At 41.9% G+C, this 17901-nt stretch overlaps 1 protein-coding gene across 6 annotated transcripts in view; it reads left to right on the forward strand.

The window, feature by feature from the left end:
- The first annotated feature begins 14241 nt into the window (after nucleotides 1-14241).
- Nucleotides 14242-17901, forward strand: part of PGPEP1L (pyroglutamyl-peptidase I like) — a 49635-nt gene continuing 45975 nt past the window's right edge. For 2 of the 6 annotated variants that reach the window (XM_049706111.1, XM_049706112.1), the window contains exon 1: nucleotides 14257-14816. Coding sequence is in view for 2 of the 6 variants with exons in the window: in XM_033431459.2 (XP_033287350.1) it covers nucleotides 14783-14816 (34 nt within the window). In the remaining 4 variants the exon portion in view is untranslated. Of the gene's footprint in view, nucleotides 14817-17901 lie in introns of all 6 variants that reach the window. The other 4 variants (XM_033431459.2, XM_033431461.2, XM_033431457.2 and 1 more) reach the window with 4 other exon arrangements.

Consider the following 17901-nt stretch of genomic DNA (forward strand, 5'->3'; position numbering starts at 1 on the left):
CCCGCCCCGCCCCGCCCCCTCTGCCCCGCCCGCTGCCCCGCCCCGGCCCGGCCCCCTCCTCCAGGAATGCCCCCGCTCCAGCACCGCGACTGCCCGGCCTGCGCCCCGATGTTTTCCCTGCCCCCCTCCCCCGCCCCCAGCGCCGGGGCCACCGCCCTGCGGTCGTAGCTAGCGACCCCTGCTCCCTGCAGACAGTTTCCAAAGCGAGCTCATCACTTCCGATGAGTAGTTAGTGAGTGGTTAGTATTTCTCTTACTACTCCTGTTGGAAGAGAAGCCATTCGCAGCCCCACGCCCTCGCCAGCGCCCCTCGGCCTGGCACCCCACTCTCTACGCCCCTTCCCACTTCCTGTTATTTCTGTTTCTATGGGCAACAATCGCTTGTATTATCCCTTTTCGAAAACGTATACAGTTGAAAACTAGCTCAAAGACAACGAATGGCCCCCATAACGCAGGGCCCCCAGTAATCTTTTCTGCCCATTTTTTCAGTCTTTTCAGTTTTTTTCCTAACAACTGTAAAGTGCTTTTTCTGATAACTAATACCTTTTTTTAATTAAATGTTCAAGCTTTTACTCACTTGAAGTAGCAAAATTCAATGAGAAGCAATTGTTTCTCTACCATTTCTTTTGGGCCTGTTTGAAGGTGTTTTTTACAGGGAAGAGGGGGAGCAGGGGTAGTTTTAAAATGCCAATGGCCTTGGAACCCAAAGGCCTGTCAGCTGGCACCTACCCTCTTTGGTTGGCAGCTCTGAAGTTTGCCCTTCTGGACCGGCCCTCTCAGAGCTGCATCCTCAGCCCTTCTGACCCTCTGCCCCCAGGATGGGTGTAGAATTCATTTGCCTGCTTTCTCCCTGTACCCCAGCAAACAGTGGCTCAGGGGAGCCTCTCAGCTACTCCCCACCATGCAACCTCACCTTTGAAGCAACCCACCTGAGGAAGACCAGGGCACCCCCAAGCAGAGGAAGAAAAATGGTCCCAGTTTCACTTCCATGGCACATTGCTGCAGTATTTACTGTGTCCGGAGCTGGAGGCTCCCCTTAGAGCTGAAACAGGAGGGAAGGGGGCAGGGCACAGCATTTGAAAGAATGACATAGCCCGAGGACATGACATAAACTGATTAAAACCAAATGGGCCCAAGATGGCAGACAGGTCCACTTCCACTAGAACCTGAGGCTCAGTATACCCTCACTGTAACACATCTGCAAGCTAAATGACACATCCACAGGTGCCATGACAGTTCCAAGGCCTACCATAAGGATCAAAAAGTGGGCGATGGCTCAATTTCTGGATATCCCCACCCCTTCCTGAGATAGCTGGAATACTCCTCCCACTCAGCCTATGAAATTACCCACTCCTATAAAAATTGACAATCCAATACCCTGGTGCCTTTCTCACCTTCTGAGACGGCCAACACTCTGCCTATGGAGTGTGTTTCTCTCTAAATAAGTCCACTTCTTACCTATCACTTTGTCTCTCACTGAATTCTTTCCGTGATGAGACATTAAGAACCTGAGCTTCATTAAGTCCTGAAGCCAGGGGTGTGATCTCAGTTGGAAGACCGTGGGTTTTGGCCGGTTTGAGTCCCGGCCACGTGGGTTCAAGTTCCAATCTGAGGTGCATGTTTTCAGAGCCACCCTGAGTCATCTCTTGGAAGTGTGAGATTTCATTTTCTACAGTGATAAAAACACAGAGCTCCTTGGGTGATAGCATTCCAGACACTTAACTCCTCCAAACACCTTATTTTCATTCAACACATATTTGTTAGCTTCCTACTATGTGCCCTATATGGTCTAGATTCTAGGGATTCCGCAGTGAACAAAATGGACAAAACCTTGCCTTCATGGAGGTTACTTTCTGGGCAGAAGTGGGCAGGAGATAAAGAGAACATAATAGTATGTTAAAGAACAGCTAAGGAAAAAAATAAAACAGAGAAATGGGATGGGAGGAGGCTTTTATAATTTTAAATAAAGTGTTAATTGTAAGCCTTGTTGAAAGGATGACATTTGAGGAAAAACATGAAGAAAATGAAGAGGCTAAACATGTGGGAAGGGAAAATGGCCAAGGCTACAGCAAGTACAAATGTCCTGAGGTGGAAGGAAATCTCTTTTTTGGCCCCTGTGCCTTTTTTGAGCCCCTGATAATCGAGGGTGCTACTTAAGCTGTTGGCACATAGGGCTAAAGATTTATTAATCTCTGGTGCAAAACATAATTGTTCAAAGGCCTTGACATATTTTTTTTTAAATTACTCACATGGTACCTGAATACATGTTCCTTTTAAAAACAGAAAGAAACAGCAATAGACTGAAAAGTTCCTTGCTTCTCAGCTGCTTATTCAACTCCTGTCTCAAAGTCAGAACTTAGTCAAATACTTCCTCTTTTCCTTTATAGTTTCTGGGTTTTCTGTCTTGCTTGGGTAGGCTGAAACCACCCCCAAATTAGAAATAAACCCTTCTACTTTTGCTTTCAGTGTTTGTACTGTTTTGGTCTTTAGATTTGGATTTAAATCCAACTAGATGGACTTCCCTGGGGGTCCAGTGATTAAGACTCTGCGTTTCCATTGCAGGGGGTGCGGGCTTGATCCCTGGCTGGGGAACAAAAATCCCACATGCCACACGGCATGGCCAACAAATAAAAATAAATCCAAATAGAATTTATTTATGTATACTGCATAAGGAATAGATCTCACTATAGCCAATTATCCCCACACCATCAAATGGTCCATTCTTTCCTCCACTAATTTGAGTTACTTCCTTAACCATATTTTAAATCCTTATATACATTATGGCTCTTGTTTTATTGCCCTGTTCCTACAATACCACACTATTTGAATTACGACAGCTTCATAATATATTTGGAAATATAGGAGGACAAACCACCCTCATCAAATATTGGAACAAACAAATTAAGGATATTGAGGTTTCACTGAGATTGTTTCTAGTTTTAAACATTAATTTGCAGAATATTAACATCTTTAAAGTTTTGAGTCCTCCCATCAAAGAACATAGCACACCTTGGTTTAGTCAGGTCTTTTCTTTTTTCTTTTTTTTTAAACATCTTTATTGGAGTATAATTGCTTTACAATGTTGTGTTAGTTTCTGCTGTATAACAAAGTGAATCAGCTATACGTATACATATATCCCCATATCACCTCCCTCTTGCATCACCCTCCCACCCTCCCTATCCCACTCCTCTAGTGGTCACAAAGCACCGAGCTGATCTCCTTGTGCTATGCAGGTGCCTCCCAGTAGCTATTTTACATTTGGTAGTGTATATTTGTCAATGCTACTCTCTCACTTCGTCCCAGCTTACCCTTCCCCCTGCCACCATGTCCTCAATTCCGTTTTGTACATCTGCATCTTTATTCCTGTTCTAACCCTAGGTTCATCAGAACCATTTTTTTCAGATTCCATATATATGTGTTAGCATACGGTATTTGTTTTCCTCTTTCTGAATTACTTCACTCTGTATGACAGAGTCTAGGTCCATTCACCTCACTACAAATAACTCAATTTCGTTTCTTTTTATGGCTGAGTAATATTCCATTGCATATATGTGCCATCTCTTCTTTATCCATTCATCTGTCGATGGACATTTAGGTTGTGTCCATGTCCTGGCTATTGTAAATAGAGCTGCAATGAACATTGTGGTACATGCCTCTTTTTGAATTATGGTTTTGTCAGGGTATATGCACAGCAGTAGGATTGCTAGGTCATATGGTAGTTCTATTTTTAGTTTTTTAAGGAACCTCCATACTGTTCTCCATCGTGGCTGTAGCAGTTTACATTCCCACCACAGTGCAAGAGTGTTCCCTTTTCTCCACACCCTCTTCAGCAATTATTGTTTGTAGGTTTTTTTTTTCAGGTGTCCACCTTTTATTTTATTTTATTTTTTTAACATATTTATTGGAGTATAATTGCTTTACCATGGTGTGTTAGTTGCTGCTTTATAGCATAGTGAATCAGCTATACATATACATATATCCCCATATCTCCTCCCACCCTCCCTATCCCACCCCTCTAGGTGGTCACAAAGCACCGAGCTGATCTCCCTGTACCATGCGGCTGCTTCCCACTAGCTATCTATTTTACATTTGGTAGTGTATGTATGTCCATGCCACTCTCTCACTTCGTCCCAGCTTACCCTTCCCACTCCCCATGTCCTCAAGTCCATTCTCTACATCTGCATATTTATTCCTGTCTGCCCCTAGGTTCTTCAGAACAATTTTTTTTTAGATTCCATATATATGTGTTAGCATACAGTATTTGTTTTTCTATTTCTGACTTACTTCACACTGTATGACAGAATCTAGGTCCATCCACCTCACTACAAATAACTCAATTTCGTTTCTTTTTATGGCTGAGTAATATTCCACTGTATATATGTGCCACATCTTTTCTTTCTTTCTTTTTTTTTTTAATGGCTGCATTGGGTCTTTGCTGCTGCTTGCGGGCTTTCTCTAATTGCAGGAACTGGGGGCTACTCTTTGTTGTGGTGCACGGGCTTCTCATTGCAGTGGCTTTTCTTGTTGTGGAGCATGGGCGCTAGGTGTGTGGGCTTCAGTAGCTGTGGCTCATGGGCTCTAGAGCGCAGGCTCAGGAGTTGTGGTGCATGGGCTTAGTTGCTCTGCAGCATGTGGTATCTTCCCGGACCAGGGCTCGAACCTGTGTCCCCTGCATTGGCAGATGGATTCTTAACCATTGTGCCACATCTTCTTTATCAATTCATCTGTTGATGGACACTTTACAGATTTTTCTATGATGGCCACTCTGACCAGTGTGAGGTGATACCTCATTGTGGTTTTGATTTGCATTTCTCTAATGATTAGTGACGTTGAGCATCCTTTCATCTGTTTGTTGGCAATCTCTATATATTCTTTGGAGAAATGTCTATTTAGGTCTTCCACCCATTTTTGGATTGGGTTGCTTGTTTTTCTGATATTGAGCTCCATGAGCTGCTTGTATATTTTAGAGATTAATCCGTTGTCCATTGTTTCATTTGCAAATATTTTCTCCCACTCTGAGGGTTGTCTTTTCATCTTGTTTATGGTTTCCTTTGCTGTGCAAAAGCTTTGAAGTTTCATTAGGTCCCATTTCTTTACTTTTGTTTTTATTTCCATTTCTCTAGGAGGTGGGTCAAAAAGGCTCTTGAAGTGATTTATGTCACAGAGTGTTCTGCCTATGTTTTCCTCTAAGAGCTTTATAGTGTCTGGCCTTATATTTAGATCTTTAATCCATTTTGAGTTTATTTTTGTGTATGGTGTTAGGGAGTGTCCTAATTTCATACTTTTACATGTACCTGTCCAGTTTTCCCAAAACCACTTATTGAAGAGGCTATCTTTTCTCCATTGTATATTCTTGCCTCCTTCATCAAAGATAAGGTGACCATACGTGCGTGGGTTTATCTCTGGGCTTTCTATCCTGTTCCATTGATCTATATTTCTGTTTTTGTGCCAGTACCATACTGCCTTGATTACTGTAGTTTTGTAATATAGTCTGAAGTCTGGGAGCCTGATTCCTCCTGCTCCGTTTTTCTTCTCAAGATTGTCTTGGCTATTCAGGGTCTTTTGTGTTTCCATACAAATTGTGCAATTTTTTGTTCTAGTTCTGTGAAAAATGCTATTGGTAATTTGATAAGGATTGTATTGAATCTGTAGATTGCTTTGGGTAGTATAGTCATTTTCACAATGTTGATTCTTCCAATCCAAGAACATGGTATATCTCTCCATCTGTTTGTATCATCTTTAATTTCTTTCATCAGGGTCTTATAGTTTTCTGCATTCAGGTCTTTTGTCTCCTTAGGTAGGTTTATTCCTAGGTATTTTATTCTTTTTCTTGCAAAGGTAAATGGGAGTGTTCCCTTAATTTATCTTTCAGATTATTCATCATTACTGTATAGGAATGCAAGAGATTTCTGTGCATTAATTTTGTAACCTGAAACTTTACCAAATTCATTGATTAGCTCTAGTAGTTTTCTGGTAGTATCTTTAGGATTCTCTATGTGTAGTATCATGTCACCTGCAAACAGTGACAATTTTACTTCTTCTTTTCTGATTTGGATTCTTTTTATTTCTTTTTTTTCTCTGATTGCCATGGCTTAAAACTTTCAAAACTATGTTGAATAATAGTAGTGAGAGTGGGCAACCCTGTCTTGTTCCTGATCTTAATGGAAATGGTTTCAGTTTTTCACCATTGAGAGAGATGTTGACTGTGGGTTTGTCACATATGGCCTTTATTACGTTGAGGTAGGTCCCCTCTAAGCCCACTTTCTGGAGAGTTTTTATCATAAATGGGTGTTGAATTTTGTTGAAAGCTTTTCTGCATCTATTGAGATGATCATATGGTTTTTAACCTTCAATTTATTAATATGGTGCATCACATTGATTGATTTGCATATATTGAAGAATCCTCGCATTCCTGGGATAAACCCCACTTGATCATGGTGTATGATCCTTTTAATGTGCTGTTGGATTCTGTTTGCTAGTATTTTGTTGAGGACTTTTGCATCTATGTTCATCAGTGATATTGGCCTGTAGTTTTGTTTTTTTGTGATATCTTTATCTGGTTTTGGCATCAGGGTGATGGTGGCCTTGTAGAATGAGTTTGGGAGTATTCCTCCCTCTCTATATTTTGGAAGAGTTTGAGAAGGATAGGTGTTAGCTCTTCTCTAAATGTTTGATAGAATTCAACTGTGAAGCCATCTGGTCCTGGGTTTTTGTTTGTTGGAAGATTTTTAATCACAGTCTCAATTTCAGTGCTTGTGATTGTTCTGTTTATATTTTCCATTTCTCCCTGGTTCAGTCTTGGAAGGTTGTACTTTTCTAAGAATTTGTCCATTTCTTCCAGGTTGTCCATTTTATTGGCATATAGTTGCCTGTAGTAGTCTCTCATGATCCTCTGTGTCTCTCTAGTGTCAGCTGTTACTTCTCCTTTTTCATTTCTAATTCTGTTGATTTGAGTCTTCTTCCTTTTTTTCTTGATGAGGCTGGCTAATGGTTTAGCAATTTGTTTATCTTCTCAAAGAACCAGCTCTTAGTTTTATTGATCTTTGCTATTGTTTCCTTCATTTATTTTTCATTTATTTCTGATATGATCTTTATGATTTCCTTCTTTCTGCTAACTTTGGGTGTTTTTTATTCTTCTTTCTTCAATTGCTTTACATGTAAGGTTAAGTTGTTTGTTTGTGAGTTTTCTTATTTCTTGAGGTAGGGTTGTATTGCTATAAACTTCCTTCTTAGAAGTGCTTTTGCTGCATCCCATAGGTTTTGGGTCATTGTGTTTTCATTGTCATTTGTTTCTAGGTATTTTTTTATTTCATCTTTGATTTCTTCAGTTGTCTCCTGGTTATTTAGTAGCGTATTGTTTAGCCTCCATGTATTTGTGTTTTTTACAGTTTTTTTTTTTTGTAATTGATATCTAGTTGCATAGCGTTGTGGTCAGAAAAGATACCTGATATAATTTAAATATTCTTAAATTTACCGAGGCTTGACCCAAGATATGATCTATCCTGGAGACTGTTCCCTGAGCACTTGAGAAGAAAGTGTATTCTGTTGTTTTTGGATGGAATGTCCTATAAATATCAATTAAGTCCATCTTGCTTAATGTATCATTTAAAGCTTGTGTTTCCTTATTTATTTTCATTTGGATGATCTGTCCATTGGTGAAAGTGGGGTGTTAAAGTCCCCTACTACTTTTGTGTTACTGTCAATTTCCCCTTTTATGGTTGTTAGCATTTGCCTAATGTATTAAGGTGCTCCTATGTGGCGTGCATAAATATTTATAATTGTTATATCTTCTTCTTGGATTGATCCTTTGATCATTATGTAGTGTCCCTCTTTGTCTCTTGTAACAGTCTTTATTATAAAGTCTAGTCTGATATGAGTATTCCTACTCCAGGTTTCTTTTGATTTCCATTTGCATGGAATATCTTTTTCCATCCCCTCACTTTCAGTCTGTATGTGTCCCTAGGTCTGAAGTGGGTCTCTTGTAGACAGCATATATACGGGTCTTGTTTTTGTTCCCATTTACCCAGTCTGTGTCTTTTGGTTGGAGCATTTAATCCATTTACATTTAAGGTAATTATCGATATTTATGTTCCTATTACCATTTTCTTAATTGTTGTGGGTTTGTTTTTGTATGTTTTTTCATCTTTTGTGTTTCCTGCCTAGAGAAGTTCCTTTAGCATTTGTTGTAAAGCTGGTTTGTTGGTGCTGAATTCTCCTTATGTTTGCTTGTCTGTAAAGGTTTTAATTTCTCTGTTGAATCTGAATGAGATCCTTGCTGGGTAGAGTAATCTTGGTTGTAGGTTTTTCCCTTTCATCACTTTATTTATTTATTTATTTATTTAACATCTTTATTGGAGTATAATTGCTTTACAACGGTGTGTTAGTTTCTGCTTTATAACAAAGTGAATCAGCTAGCCTTTCATCACTTTAAATATGCCCTGCCACTCCCTCTGGCTTGTAGGGTTTCTGATGAAAGATCAGCTGTTAACCTTATGGGGATTTCCTTGTATGTTATTTGTTTCTTTTCCCTTGCTGCTTTTCATACCTCTTTCTTCGTTTTTAATTTTTTATAGTTTGATTAATGTGTGTCGTGGCGTGTTTCTCCTTGGATTTATCCTGTATGGGACTCTCTGTGCCCTCTGGACTCGATTGACTATTTCCTTTCCCATGTTAGGGAAGTTTTTGACTATAATCTCTTCAAATGTTTTCTCGGACCCTTTCTTTTTGTCTTTTTATTCTGGGACCCCTATAATTCGAATATTGGTACCTTTAATGTTGTCCCAGAGGTCTCTGAGACTGTCCTCAATTCTTTTCATTCTTTTTTCTTTATTCTGTTCTGCAGTAATTATTTCCACTATTTTATCTTCCAGGTCACTTATCCGTTCTTCTGCCTCTGTTATTCTGCTATTGATTCCTTCTAGAGAATTTTTAATTTCGTTTATTGTGTTGTTCATCATTGCTTGTTTGCTCTTTTGTTCCTCTAGATCCTTGTTAAACGTTTCTTTTATTTTCTCCATTCTATTTCCAAGATTTGGGATCATCTTTACTATAATTACTCTGAATTCTTTTTCAGGTAGACTGCCTATTTCCTCTTCATTTGTTTGGTCTGATGGATTTTTACCTTGCTCCTTCATCGGCTGCATATTTCTCTATCTTCTCATTTTAACTTACTTAGTGTGTTTGGGGTCTCCTTTTCACAGGCTTCAAGTTCGTAGTTCTTGTTATTTTTGGTGTCTGACCCCAGTGGGTGAGATTTGTTCAGTGGCTTGTGTAGGCTTCCTGGTAGTGGGGACTGGTGCCTATGTTCTGGTGGGTGGGGCTGGATCTTGTTCTTCTGGTGGGCAAGTCCATGTCTGGTGGTGTGTTTTAGGGTGTCTGTGAACTTAATATGACTTTAGGCAGCTTCTCTGCTAATGGGTGTGGCTGTGTTCTTGTCTTGCTAGTTGTTTGGCAGGGGGTGTCCAGCGCTGGTTCTTGCTGGCCGTTGGGTGGAGCTGGGTCTTAGTGTTGAGACGGAGATTTCTGGGAGAGCTCCCACTGATTGATATTACGTGGGAATGGGAGGTCTCTGGTGTCCAATGTCCTGGACTCAGCTCTCCCACCTCGGAGGCTCAGGCCTGACAGCCAGCCAGAGCAGCAAGAACCCCTTTTAAGTAGAGATGAATTGGAGTCTTTCTTTGATAATAGGTAGTCTTCCCTTGCGGTCTCATCAGTGCAGCTTTTTTTTCACTTTTCCTTCCTGCTTCGTCTAGTTTCATAGGGTGTAACATAGAGGCTTCTTACCTGGCGCTTCAGACCAGAGTTCCTAGTGCAAAATGGCTGCACCTGGCACCTCAGGTCAGCAGATATGTGAGTTACTTTTATCTTTTTTTTTTTTGGCCAAAGTTCTACAGTTCTTACAAATGGATCTCATATATTCCTTGCTAGGTTTAATCCTATATATTTCTGGTATTTGCCAGCTATTTTGAATGGCTCTTTTTTTTCTTCAATTAGATTTACCAATCAGTTATTGCTGGTATATAAGAAAACCGTTAGCTTGGGTCAATGCCAGTCTTACATTCAGCCACTTTTATGAGGTCCAGTAATTTCTAAAGTCAATTATCACAGAATTTCTAGGTAGACTATCAGATGGTCTGTAAATCAGTTGTTGGATTTCTAAATCTTGCTCAAACTTACTCAGGCACATGGCACTCATTTTTGACACCAAAATTGCCCTTAACTCTAACAAAGAAAAAATGAAAAATATTGTTTATATATATAAACCGGAAAATAGGGGCTTGGAGCATGTTTTCAGTATGGTCCTCCTTTCATTCCAGGAGGTTAAGTGCTCTGATGTGTCCTCCATCTGGCCTCATTTATCTACACAGGAATTTCCTCAGTGTTAAGAACACAACTGTTCTAGCCATTCCCAAGATATTTGTGAAATTCAAAAGAAAAATACAGTATTTAAACAATAGGGCTAGCAAGCTACTGGATTTCAATAAATAAACCAATTCCTGTAGCTGCAGTTGTTACTTTTCAGTCAAGGAAATGTAGTCCTTAGGAAAAAAAAAAAAATCAAGACAGCAAAAGTCAAAGGGAAAAATACAAGACAGAAGAAAAATATAGGCAAAACTTTCTCCTATAAAATGTAAGGAAACTATTACCTATGATGTATCACAGCAGACTGTCAGAAATTTTAAAACACTAATTTTTCAAGCTATTAATTCATATTGCGTAGGTGAAGTTATAAAAACTTGTATCTTCTATACCAGTTTCCCATGGAATGCTAAAGATAATCCCAGCATTATTATATGATCTCTCACATAGCAATTCCCTCATTGTTTTAAACCAGTTTTAAATGGTTGTTTCAGAATGTTATAAAAGTCTCAAATTTTTTATATTTAAATAAGTAAATGTCATAAGCATTTGACAGCGAGGCTTTAGTAGGAAGATGAATATATGGCATGAATAAGGCATGAATATATGGCACCTGAATCCTCCAAAAAAATGAAGTACAGCTTCAGGATCCTTCCTTACCTGGGTGTTGAAGTCTAATCTCGCCTAGGACAACTAGCAATTACACATAGATGGGTGAGAAAAAATATTAATTGATAACTGCTTCAATGAGCTAATTCCACAGTGGTAAAAATCATAAATACTATCATTTTGAACACAAAACTGTCTACCACATTTATTCAGAATGCTCTTCTAATTTAACACCGGGTGAACCTAACAAAAAAAGGAAAGCAATGAGGTTTTTGATGGAACATTCTGAATTACTTAATCCTTGGTTTTATTTTAATTAAAATCTACTCATTTAATTGAAAATTTGTTCATGTATACCACAAGGTCACTTTATCACCAGCTCTATCATGTTCCATACCAGAGAAAAATTATATTCTAGGGCAGGGTTTGTCAAACTACAACCCACAGCCCCAACCCAGCCCACTGCCTATTTTTGTGCAGCCTGTGGACTAGAATAATTTTCACATTTGTAGATAGTTGAAAAAAATTAGAAGAATAATAGTTTATGACACATGGACATTCAAATTTCAGCATCCATAGATAATTATTGGTACACTGGCACGCCTGCTTATTTGCATATTATCTATGGCTGCTGGAAAATCCATATGGCCCACAAAGCTTAAAATATTTACCATCTACTTCTTTACGGAAACTGTGTATCCACCCCTGTTGGACTATTAAGCTGAAAAGGCAAAGTAATAGGAGAGGGCGATTCCCAAAGTCTACCTTAGAAGACTGACATTTTTGGAGAACTGGTTAGTTCTTTGACAAGAGGCAGTTTGGCTAGGAGTTCTGTGTTTTATGGTAGAGTAAGTAGCTGATTTGGAAGCAGTGATGTTTGACAGAGGAGTGTTGCTGTTGTTGTTATTATTATCATTTTAACCACCAGTACTTCTTGCTGATTTATATTCTCCACCTCCCAAGAGGAATTTGACCAGTTTGATTACATCTCATTTATGTGAAGTGTACAAAATATGTTGCAAGAATTGTTTGTGTCAAAGACAATAAACAAACTTTTTAATCCTTCTTCCTTAAGCAGGAAGTCACAACTTGCCAGTAAGCAATTTAAAACAAACCCCACAACGTTATATGTTTGGTTCAAAACAAGAAATATTTTAGGCCTTGGGATACTGTCATCTTGGCAACCCCATTTGTCCTCCCTGGTGAGAACACGTGCATACCGCTGCTTGCTTTCCAGTTCAGTGAGAGAGGGTCACACCTTGCCCTCTTAATCCCAGAGTCAAATATGATTACAAATTTTTCCTCCCAGGAATCTAACTTGTAAGGAAGATCACTGTGCTTTTTGTTAAACAAGACATCTCTCTTTAGTTGCCCTATTCATTCTCAGGCTTACTATATTTCATCGGCCTAAAGATTATGTTTGACATTGGCAATTGTTAGAGACCATTTGTTTTTACAGTGGAAAAAGAAATAAAAGTGCAAATGTCAGACCTCAAAATCCATACTTCTCTGAATTGTTCTCATTTTCGAGAATGAGAATGTGTGTGTGTCTTTCCCTCAAGTGGGGAAAATGTCACTGTGGCTAAGTCGAAATAGTTTATGTCTCTCATTTTCTTTTTCATTAACTGCAAAATTAGAGGAAATTTTAGGACATAATAAGTGAATTATGGGAAAGTGAAAATTCTAGGACACATCCCAGTTGCAGTTAAAATAGGAATGGCTCATGTCAAATCCTGAAAAACATAGAAAAGTAAAAATTGAAGCTTCATTATCAGAAAAGTAGCACTGTTAAAAACGGACAGTCTTAGCAGTTGAGGAGTCTGTTTTGAGGTCTGATAAGTTAACATTAGTAAACTAGTAAGTAACATTAGTAAACAAGTTAGATACTCAGACCGCGTTAGTTATGTTGATATCAGAATTTGACCTTAGCAGCAACCAACTTAACAAATGTGGGCATTTCTAATGATCTAATCGCCTCGTTTATAACTGTGATGAACAAGCAAAGCCCTCTTGATAGAAGGACTAGGTGAGTGACATGAACTAGGGGAGCCGTTTACCAGAGGTGGTGGTGGGGAACATCAACCGTGAGTATATGAGAAACCGGTTAATTGCTCTCAAACTTGTAATTTTGTATTGTCTAATCTCAAAATAGGGTGACATGCAAAGCTCTCTATATCCTCTGCAAAACAAGCTGGCCCCATCTTCCCACAGCAGGCACGGGAAGGCCACTGGGGGCAAATGCCTCTTCCCACCTGTTCTCTGCTGTAAATAAGCCTGCAGCCCACACCAGGGGCCAATTAAAAGGAATGGCTGGGGCTTCCCTGGTGGCGCAGTGGTCGAGAGTCCTCCTGCCGATGCAGGGAATACGGGTTCGTGCCCCGGTCCGGGAAGATCCCACATGCCGCGGAGCGGCTGGGCCCGTGAGTCATGGCCGCTAAGCCTGCGCGTCCGGAGCCTGTTCTCCGCAATGGGATAGGCCACAACAGTGAGAAGCCCGCGTACCGCAAAAAAAAAAAGGAATGGCTGTTTGTTCAGTGGCCCAGGAAGGCATCAGGTGGACTCTAGTTCCTTGGCAGCAATCCCAATTAAGGTGTATTGTTTATCAGGGGGCCAATTAAGAAGATGGAATTAAGAAGAGGTCACGCCCTCTATTAAGGAGTAGTCTGAACCTGGGGAAGCAGTATGATGCCGGGGTTGGTGGGGTTCTCCTGGCCGCCCCTGGATGGAGCCTCTCATGGCCATGCCCAGATGGGGAAAGAGAATGATGGTTTTTGTACCTCTTATTAGACAGCTTTTGTAAAAAGTATTTTTAATTTTAAAAAAGGTGTTTGTTTGTTTTAAGTAGTATAGTCTGAAAGGTCAAGATGTCGCATAACTAGCCCCAAATGTTAGCTCTTTTGGTTACTGTGACACAAAAAGGAGGAGGAATGGGCTACAGAGCCAGGTGACATGCGAAAGCATTTAGTGGTGCTTGTAGCTAGCCAAGCGCCCTATTCAGCACTGATGCAGGCAGAATTGGGGACGGTGAGAGCACAGCCAGGGAAGCCCAAGCAGACACCGCTGGCCGAGTGATCCTCTGCCCCCAGGGCTGTGGGAGGTACGGGGACAGTGGGCAGGGGTAAGACTCCACCCAGGAAGCGGTGCTGCGATCATCCCCATTTCGCTGCAAGGAGAAGCGGGTGGGGCACAGGTTAACTTGCCTACGGAGCCACAGCTTACAGGCAGCAGGTGCTTTCAACCATCACTTTTAACTATAAGCTTCATCTGTGGTTTTGGTTTCTTTTTCCTTTTTTTTTTTAAACATATTTTGCAAAATCGGTTTCAAGAGCTACCAAATTTCATCAAGCCAAGGTCTAAACAAAACAACTTGTAAGGTCCCCACCATCCTGACTCACTGGGGCTGTACGGGTTTCAGCACCTTTTAACCCCGTCCTATCCCAGTCCCAGGCAAACTGAGACAGTTGGTCGCCAGACTCGTGGCTCACGTTCGAACACACCGACCAACAAAATGACCCCGCCCCCAAGTGGCCAGAAAGACCCTGATGGCGCTCCGACCTTCTACTTTTCTGTTGCCGCAGCCTGTGCGTCCTGAGCTGGCTATTTCTGCTTTCGGAGGGGGGTTGTCTTACACCCTCCCCCCCCACCCCAGAGTCTTCAGTCTTTCAGGGCCCCCAAAACGCTGCGGGGCGGGGTGGTTGGTCCCCACCCCAGCGGGAGGCCCGCGACCAGCCGGGAGGGGCGCGCGGCGCTCGGAGCGCCCAGGGCCGGGCCTCTGACCCGCGCAGGCGCAGAAGCGCCCTCCCAACTCCGGTTTCATGGATTCCCAGTCCAGCTGCGTGGTGGTGACCGGTAAGACGACTTTTCTGCTTTTCCACTTGCTGCTGCTTTTAGCCTGACCATGGAATGCGCACTTGCCTGATCCTGGTCATAAAGTTCCCTCATGGGGAAAAAAGAGTGGCAACTGGTGGTTCCAATAATTCCAGATGGAGCTAACTTCCTGCTATGCCCTATTAAAAAAAAAAAAAAAAACCAGGGGACAGAGAGGCTTTTCTGTTTCTGTCCTGTCATTCACTTCAAATAACCCTTGAGTGGCATACACAGTAGGTGCCCACATGTGGCTTAGGCTCAGACCTTGTCCTTCAGCCCATCAGGGGGGAGGCAGAGGCTGGCGCCGTCTGTCCGAGTCTGGGGCCCATGTGGCATCCACTGGGGTACAGCTGCATAGCAAGGAAGGGGGAGCAGGGGACTCAGAAAGAACAGAGCCTAATAAGGCTGAGACAGTCCATCTACAGTGCCCACCCCGACAGGGGCACATAGCTCCCCTACAAAACTAGAGGGCTTTTAGCCACCCAGGGAACTCTAAGCACCCTGAGAGCCACCAGTTAGAGACTTTGAACCCCAGAAGGTCAACTCAGAAGGAATGGTAGCCACCCACTCCTGCCTTTCACCAGCACATTCAAAATCAACCCCAGACACCCCCAGTCGTTGTCACAGCTGGTCCCTGGAGGGATTGAATTCTTCACAAAGCTCTTTATTTTTAGACACATTTGGCATATTTTAAGTTTTTTGAATTGTGTTGGATGAAGGAAACATTGAAGAGAGAAGGGTTCCTGTGTGTGTGGAAAATTGAAAGTTACCTATCTTAATATTTTCGGACTATAATCAAACTCCTGTTAACCTTCTGAGGAAAAGAAAGTTCTTTCGAAAACCTTTTATCTCCCTTGTTCTCATTTGTGTTATTTTGGGTATTAGAGATTGGTTCAGATTACCCTTGAATTCCTAAGGAAACTGTACCCCTGATAAATGTGACACTTGTCACAAATGAAATACGAATATTGAAGCACCAGGGCAAGCCTTAGACTCACATCAACCCCTGCCTCTGTCCTGTCAACTTGTGGTTTGCTGGCAAACTCTGGATTGTTTGATGAAGTACCTGATAATCAGCTGCGATTTGGGAATACTCACTGGCTTCCAGAGTGTGGCCTTCCTTTATTAAAAATGCTCTGAGCTGCTAAGGGCAGTCTTTTCGTTTAATTGGTTTTGCTTCACGTGTAAATCTCACTAAGACAATTGGCACGTAGACAGATGGTGGGGGAACAAGGGCTCTGACAAACTGCCTTAAGATCAAGACATTCGGACTGGCACCAAACGATGACGATGGGAGAGTGAGAAAAACCTGCCTTCCTCCAGAGGGCCTCTCTTGATTCCAAGAGATTTCTCCAGCCCCTTTTCACAAGTTCCACTCGAGGGCCTGCCAAGTTTAAAGTGTAAGGTTTGACCCTGCAAAACAAGAGCTTCAAACCTTCATTTGCTGAGTTGTTTTGCCTAATTGAAAACAGATAAGAAATGATCTGCATACACTGCTTTAGAATATGATTCTAAAGCAGCATGTGATTTTTTCTGGTGTCACTGCATTTTTAGTATTCCTACAGTCATCCCAGGAGGTACCTGATTTCTCAGTGATTTTTCCTTAATCTCAGTATTTTCCTTTTTTTTCTTTTTCTTTTTTGCTCGGCAACTCCAGTCTTATTTATTCTGTAAGATTCAGTCAAAGTCAGAAAACACCACTAGCTTCCTGGGACATCGTGTCCCAAACTTTTCTATTCCCTGAGAAAGTTTCACCCTTTGTGAGTCAAACTTGCTAGTGCTCTAGACCCAGAGGTTCCAGAATTTCAGAGGCACAGCCCTCTCCAGAACTGACTTCTGCTCTAAAGACCTGAGGTCCGGGGTTTGGGGTGGAGGTGAGGTTTCAGAGGTAGGTATTTAATCGTAGCTCCTCCCCATCTCAGAATCTGATGATTTGAGAAATACATCACGGGAATCAGATAGATGGAACTCAAAACGTCAGCTGGGTTCCAGGTAAAGCTGAGCTGGAGAAAGTCACCTCTAGCTGCAGCCCAGTGCCCACCCTGAAGTGAGCCCACCAGTCACAGGCCCACTTGACAGCGGCTGACCTCCCCTACAGGGGCCAGGCAGGAACTGTTGAGCTCTGCGCGTGGGCCACACTGAAGGAGAGATGAAGCAAGAGGCCCCCAGGGTCCCGGTCCCTCCTCCTAGCCACACCATCCTAAAAGGCTTGTGATGGTTAATTTCATGTGTCAACTTGACTGGGCCACGGAGTGCCCAGATATCTGGTTAAACGTTATATGGATGTGTCTGTGATGGTGTTTTTGGAAGAGCTTAGCATTTGAATCGGTGGGCTCAGTAAAGCAGTGCCCTCTCCAGTGTGACTGGGCCTCATCTAATCCGTTAAGGGTCTGAATAGGGTCTGAATAGAATAAAAAAGCAGAGGAGGGTTGAATTCTCTGTCTGAAGGCATGATCCGGCACATTAGTCTTCTCCTGCCCTCAAACTGGTGCTCCTGGGTCTCGGGCCTTCAGCCTTGGACTGGAATTTACTCCACTGGCTTTCCTGGGTCTCCAGCCTGTGGCTCATAATCACATGAGCCAATACCTTATAATAAATCTCTTTCTATATATATGCAGATATATATATATATACACACACATACATACCAGTACAGACCTCTCAATTTCTGGAGAGAGAAATAGAGGCCTAAAGTACACATGAAATCTCAACATGGAAAAGTAAGGACAGGGCCCCTGACTGATAGGCATGGTGCCCAGGCAGGGGGGTTGGGGCTGAGAAATGGTGGCATCAAATGATCAGAGAGAATCAGGGCAGAGTGAGGGTCTAGCTGGAGCCCATCCCACGCTGCCCAGAGAGACAGTATAAAAGGATTTAGCATTTGTTTAGCATCTACCAGCTTCTGGAAACAATACGTGCTGTACGTGGCATTGTTTAATCTGTCCAGAGGTCCCAGGAGGTATGTAACTATAACAACTATGAAGGAGAACGCTGACACTGCTTCCTGTGTTTGAGGCAGTATTGCAAATGCTCCGTTTTATTCATTTAATCTACACAACAACCCTTT

This window comes from Orcinus orca, chromosome 2 (genome assembly GCF_937001465.1).
Source record: "Orcinus orca chromosome 2, mOrcOrc1.1, whole genome shotgun sequence".
NCBI classification, from domain to species: Eukaryota; Metazoa; Chordata; class Mammalia; order Artiodactyla; family Delphinidae; genus Orcinus; species Orcinus orca.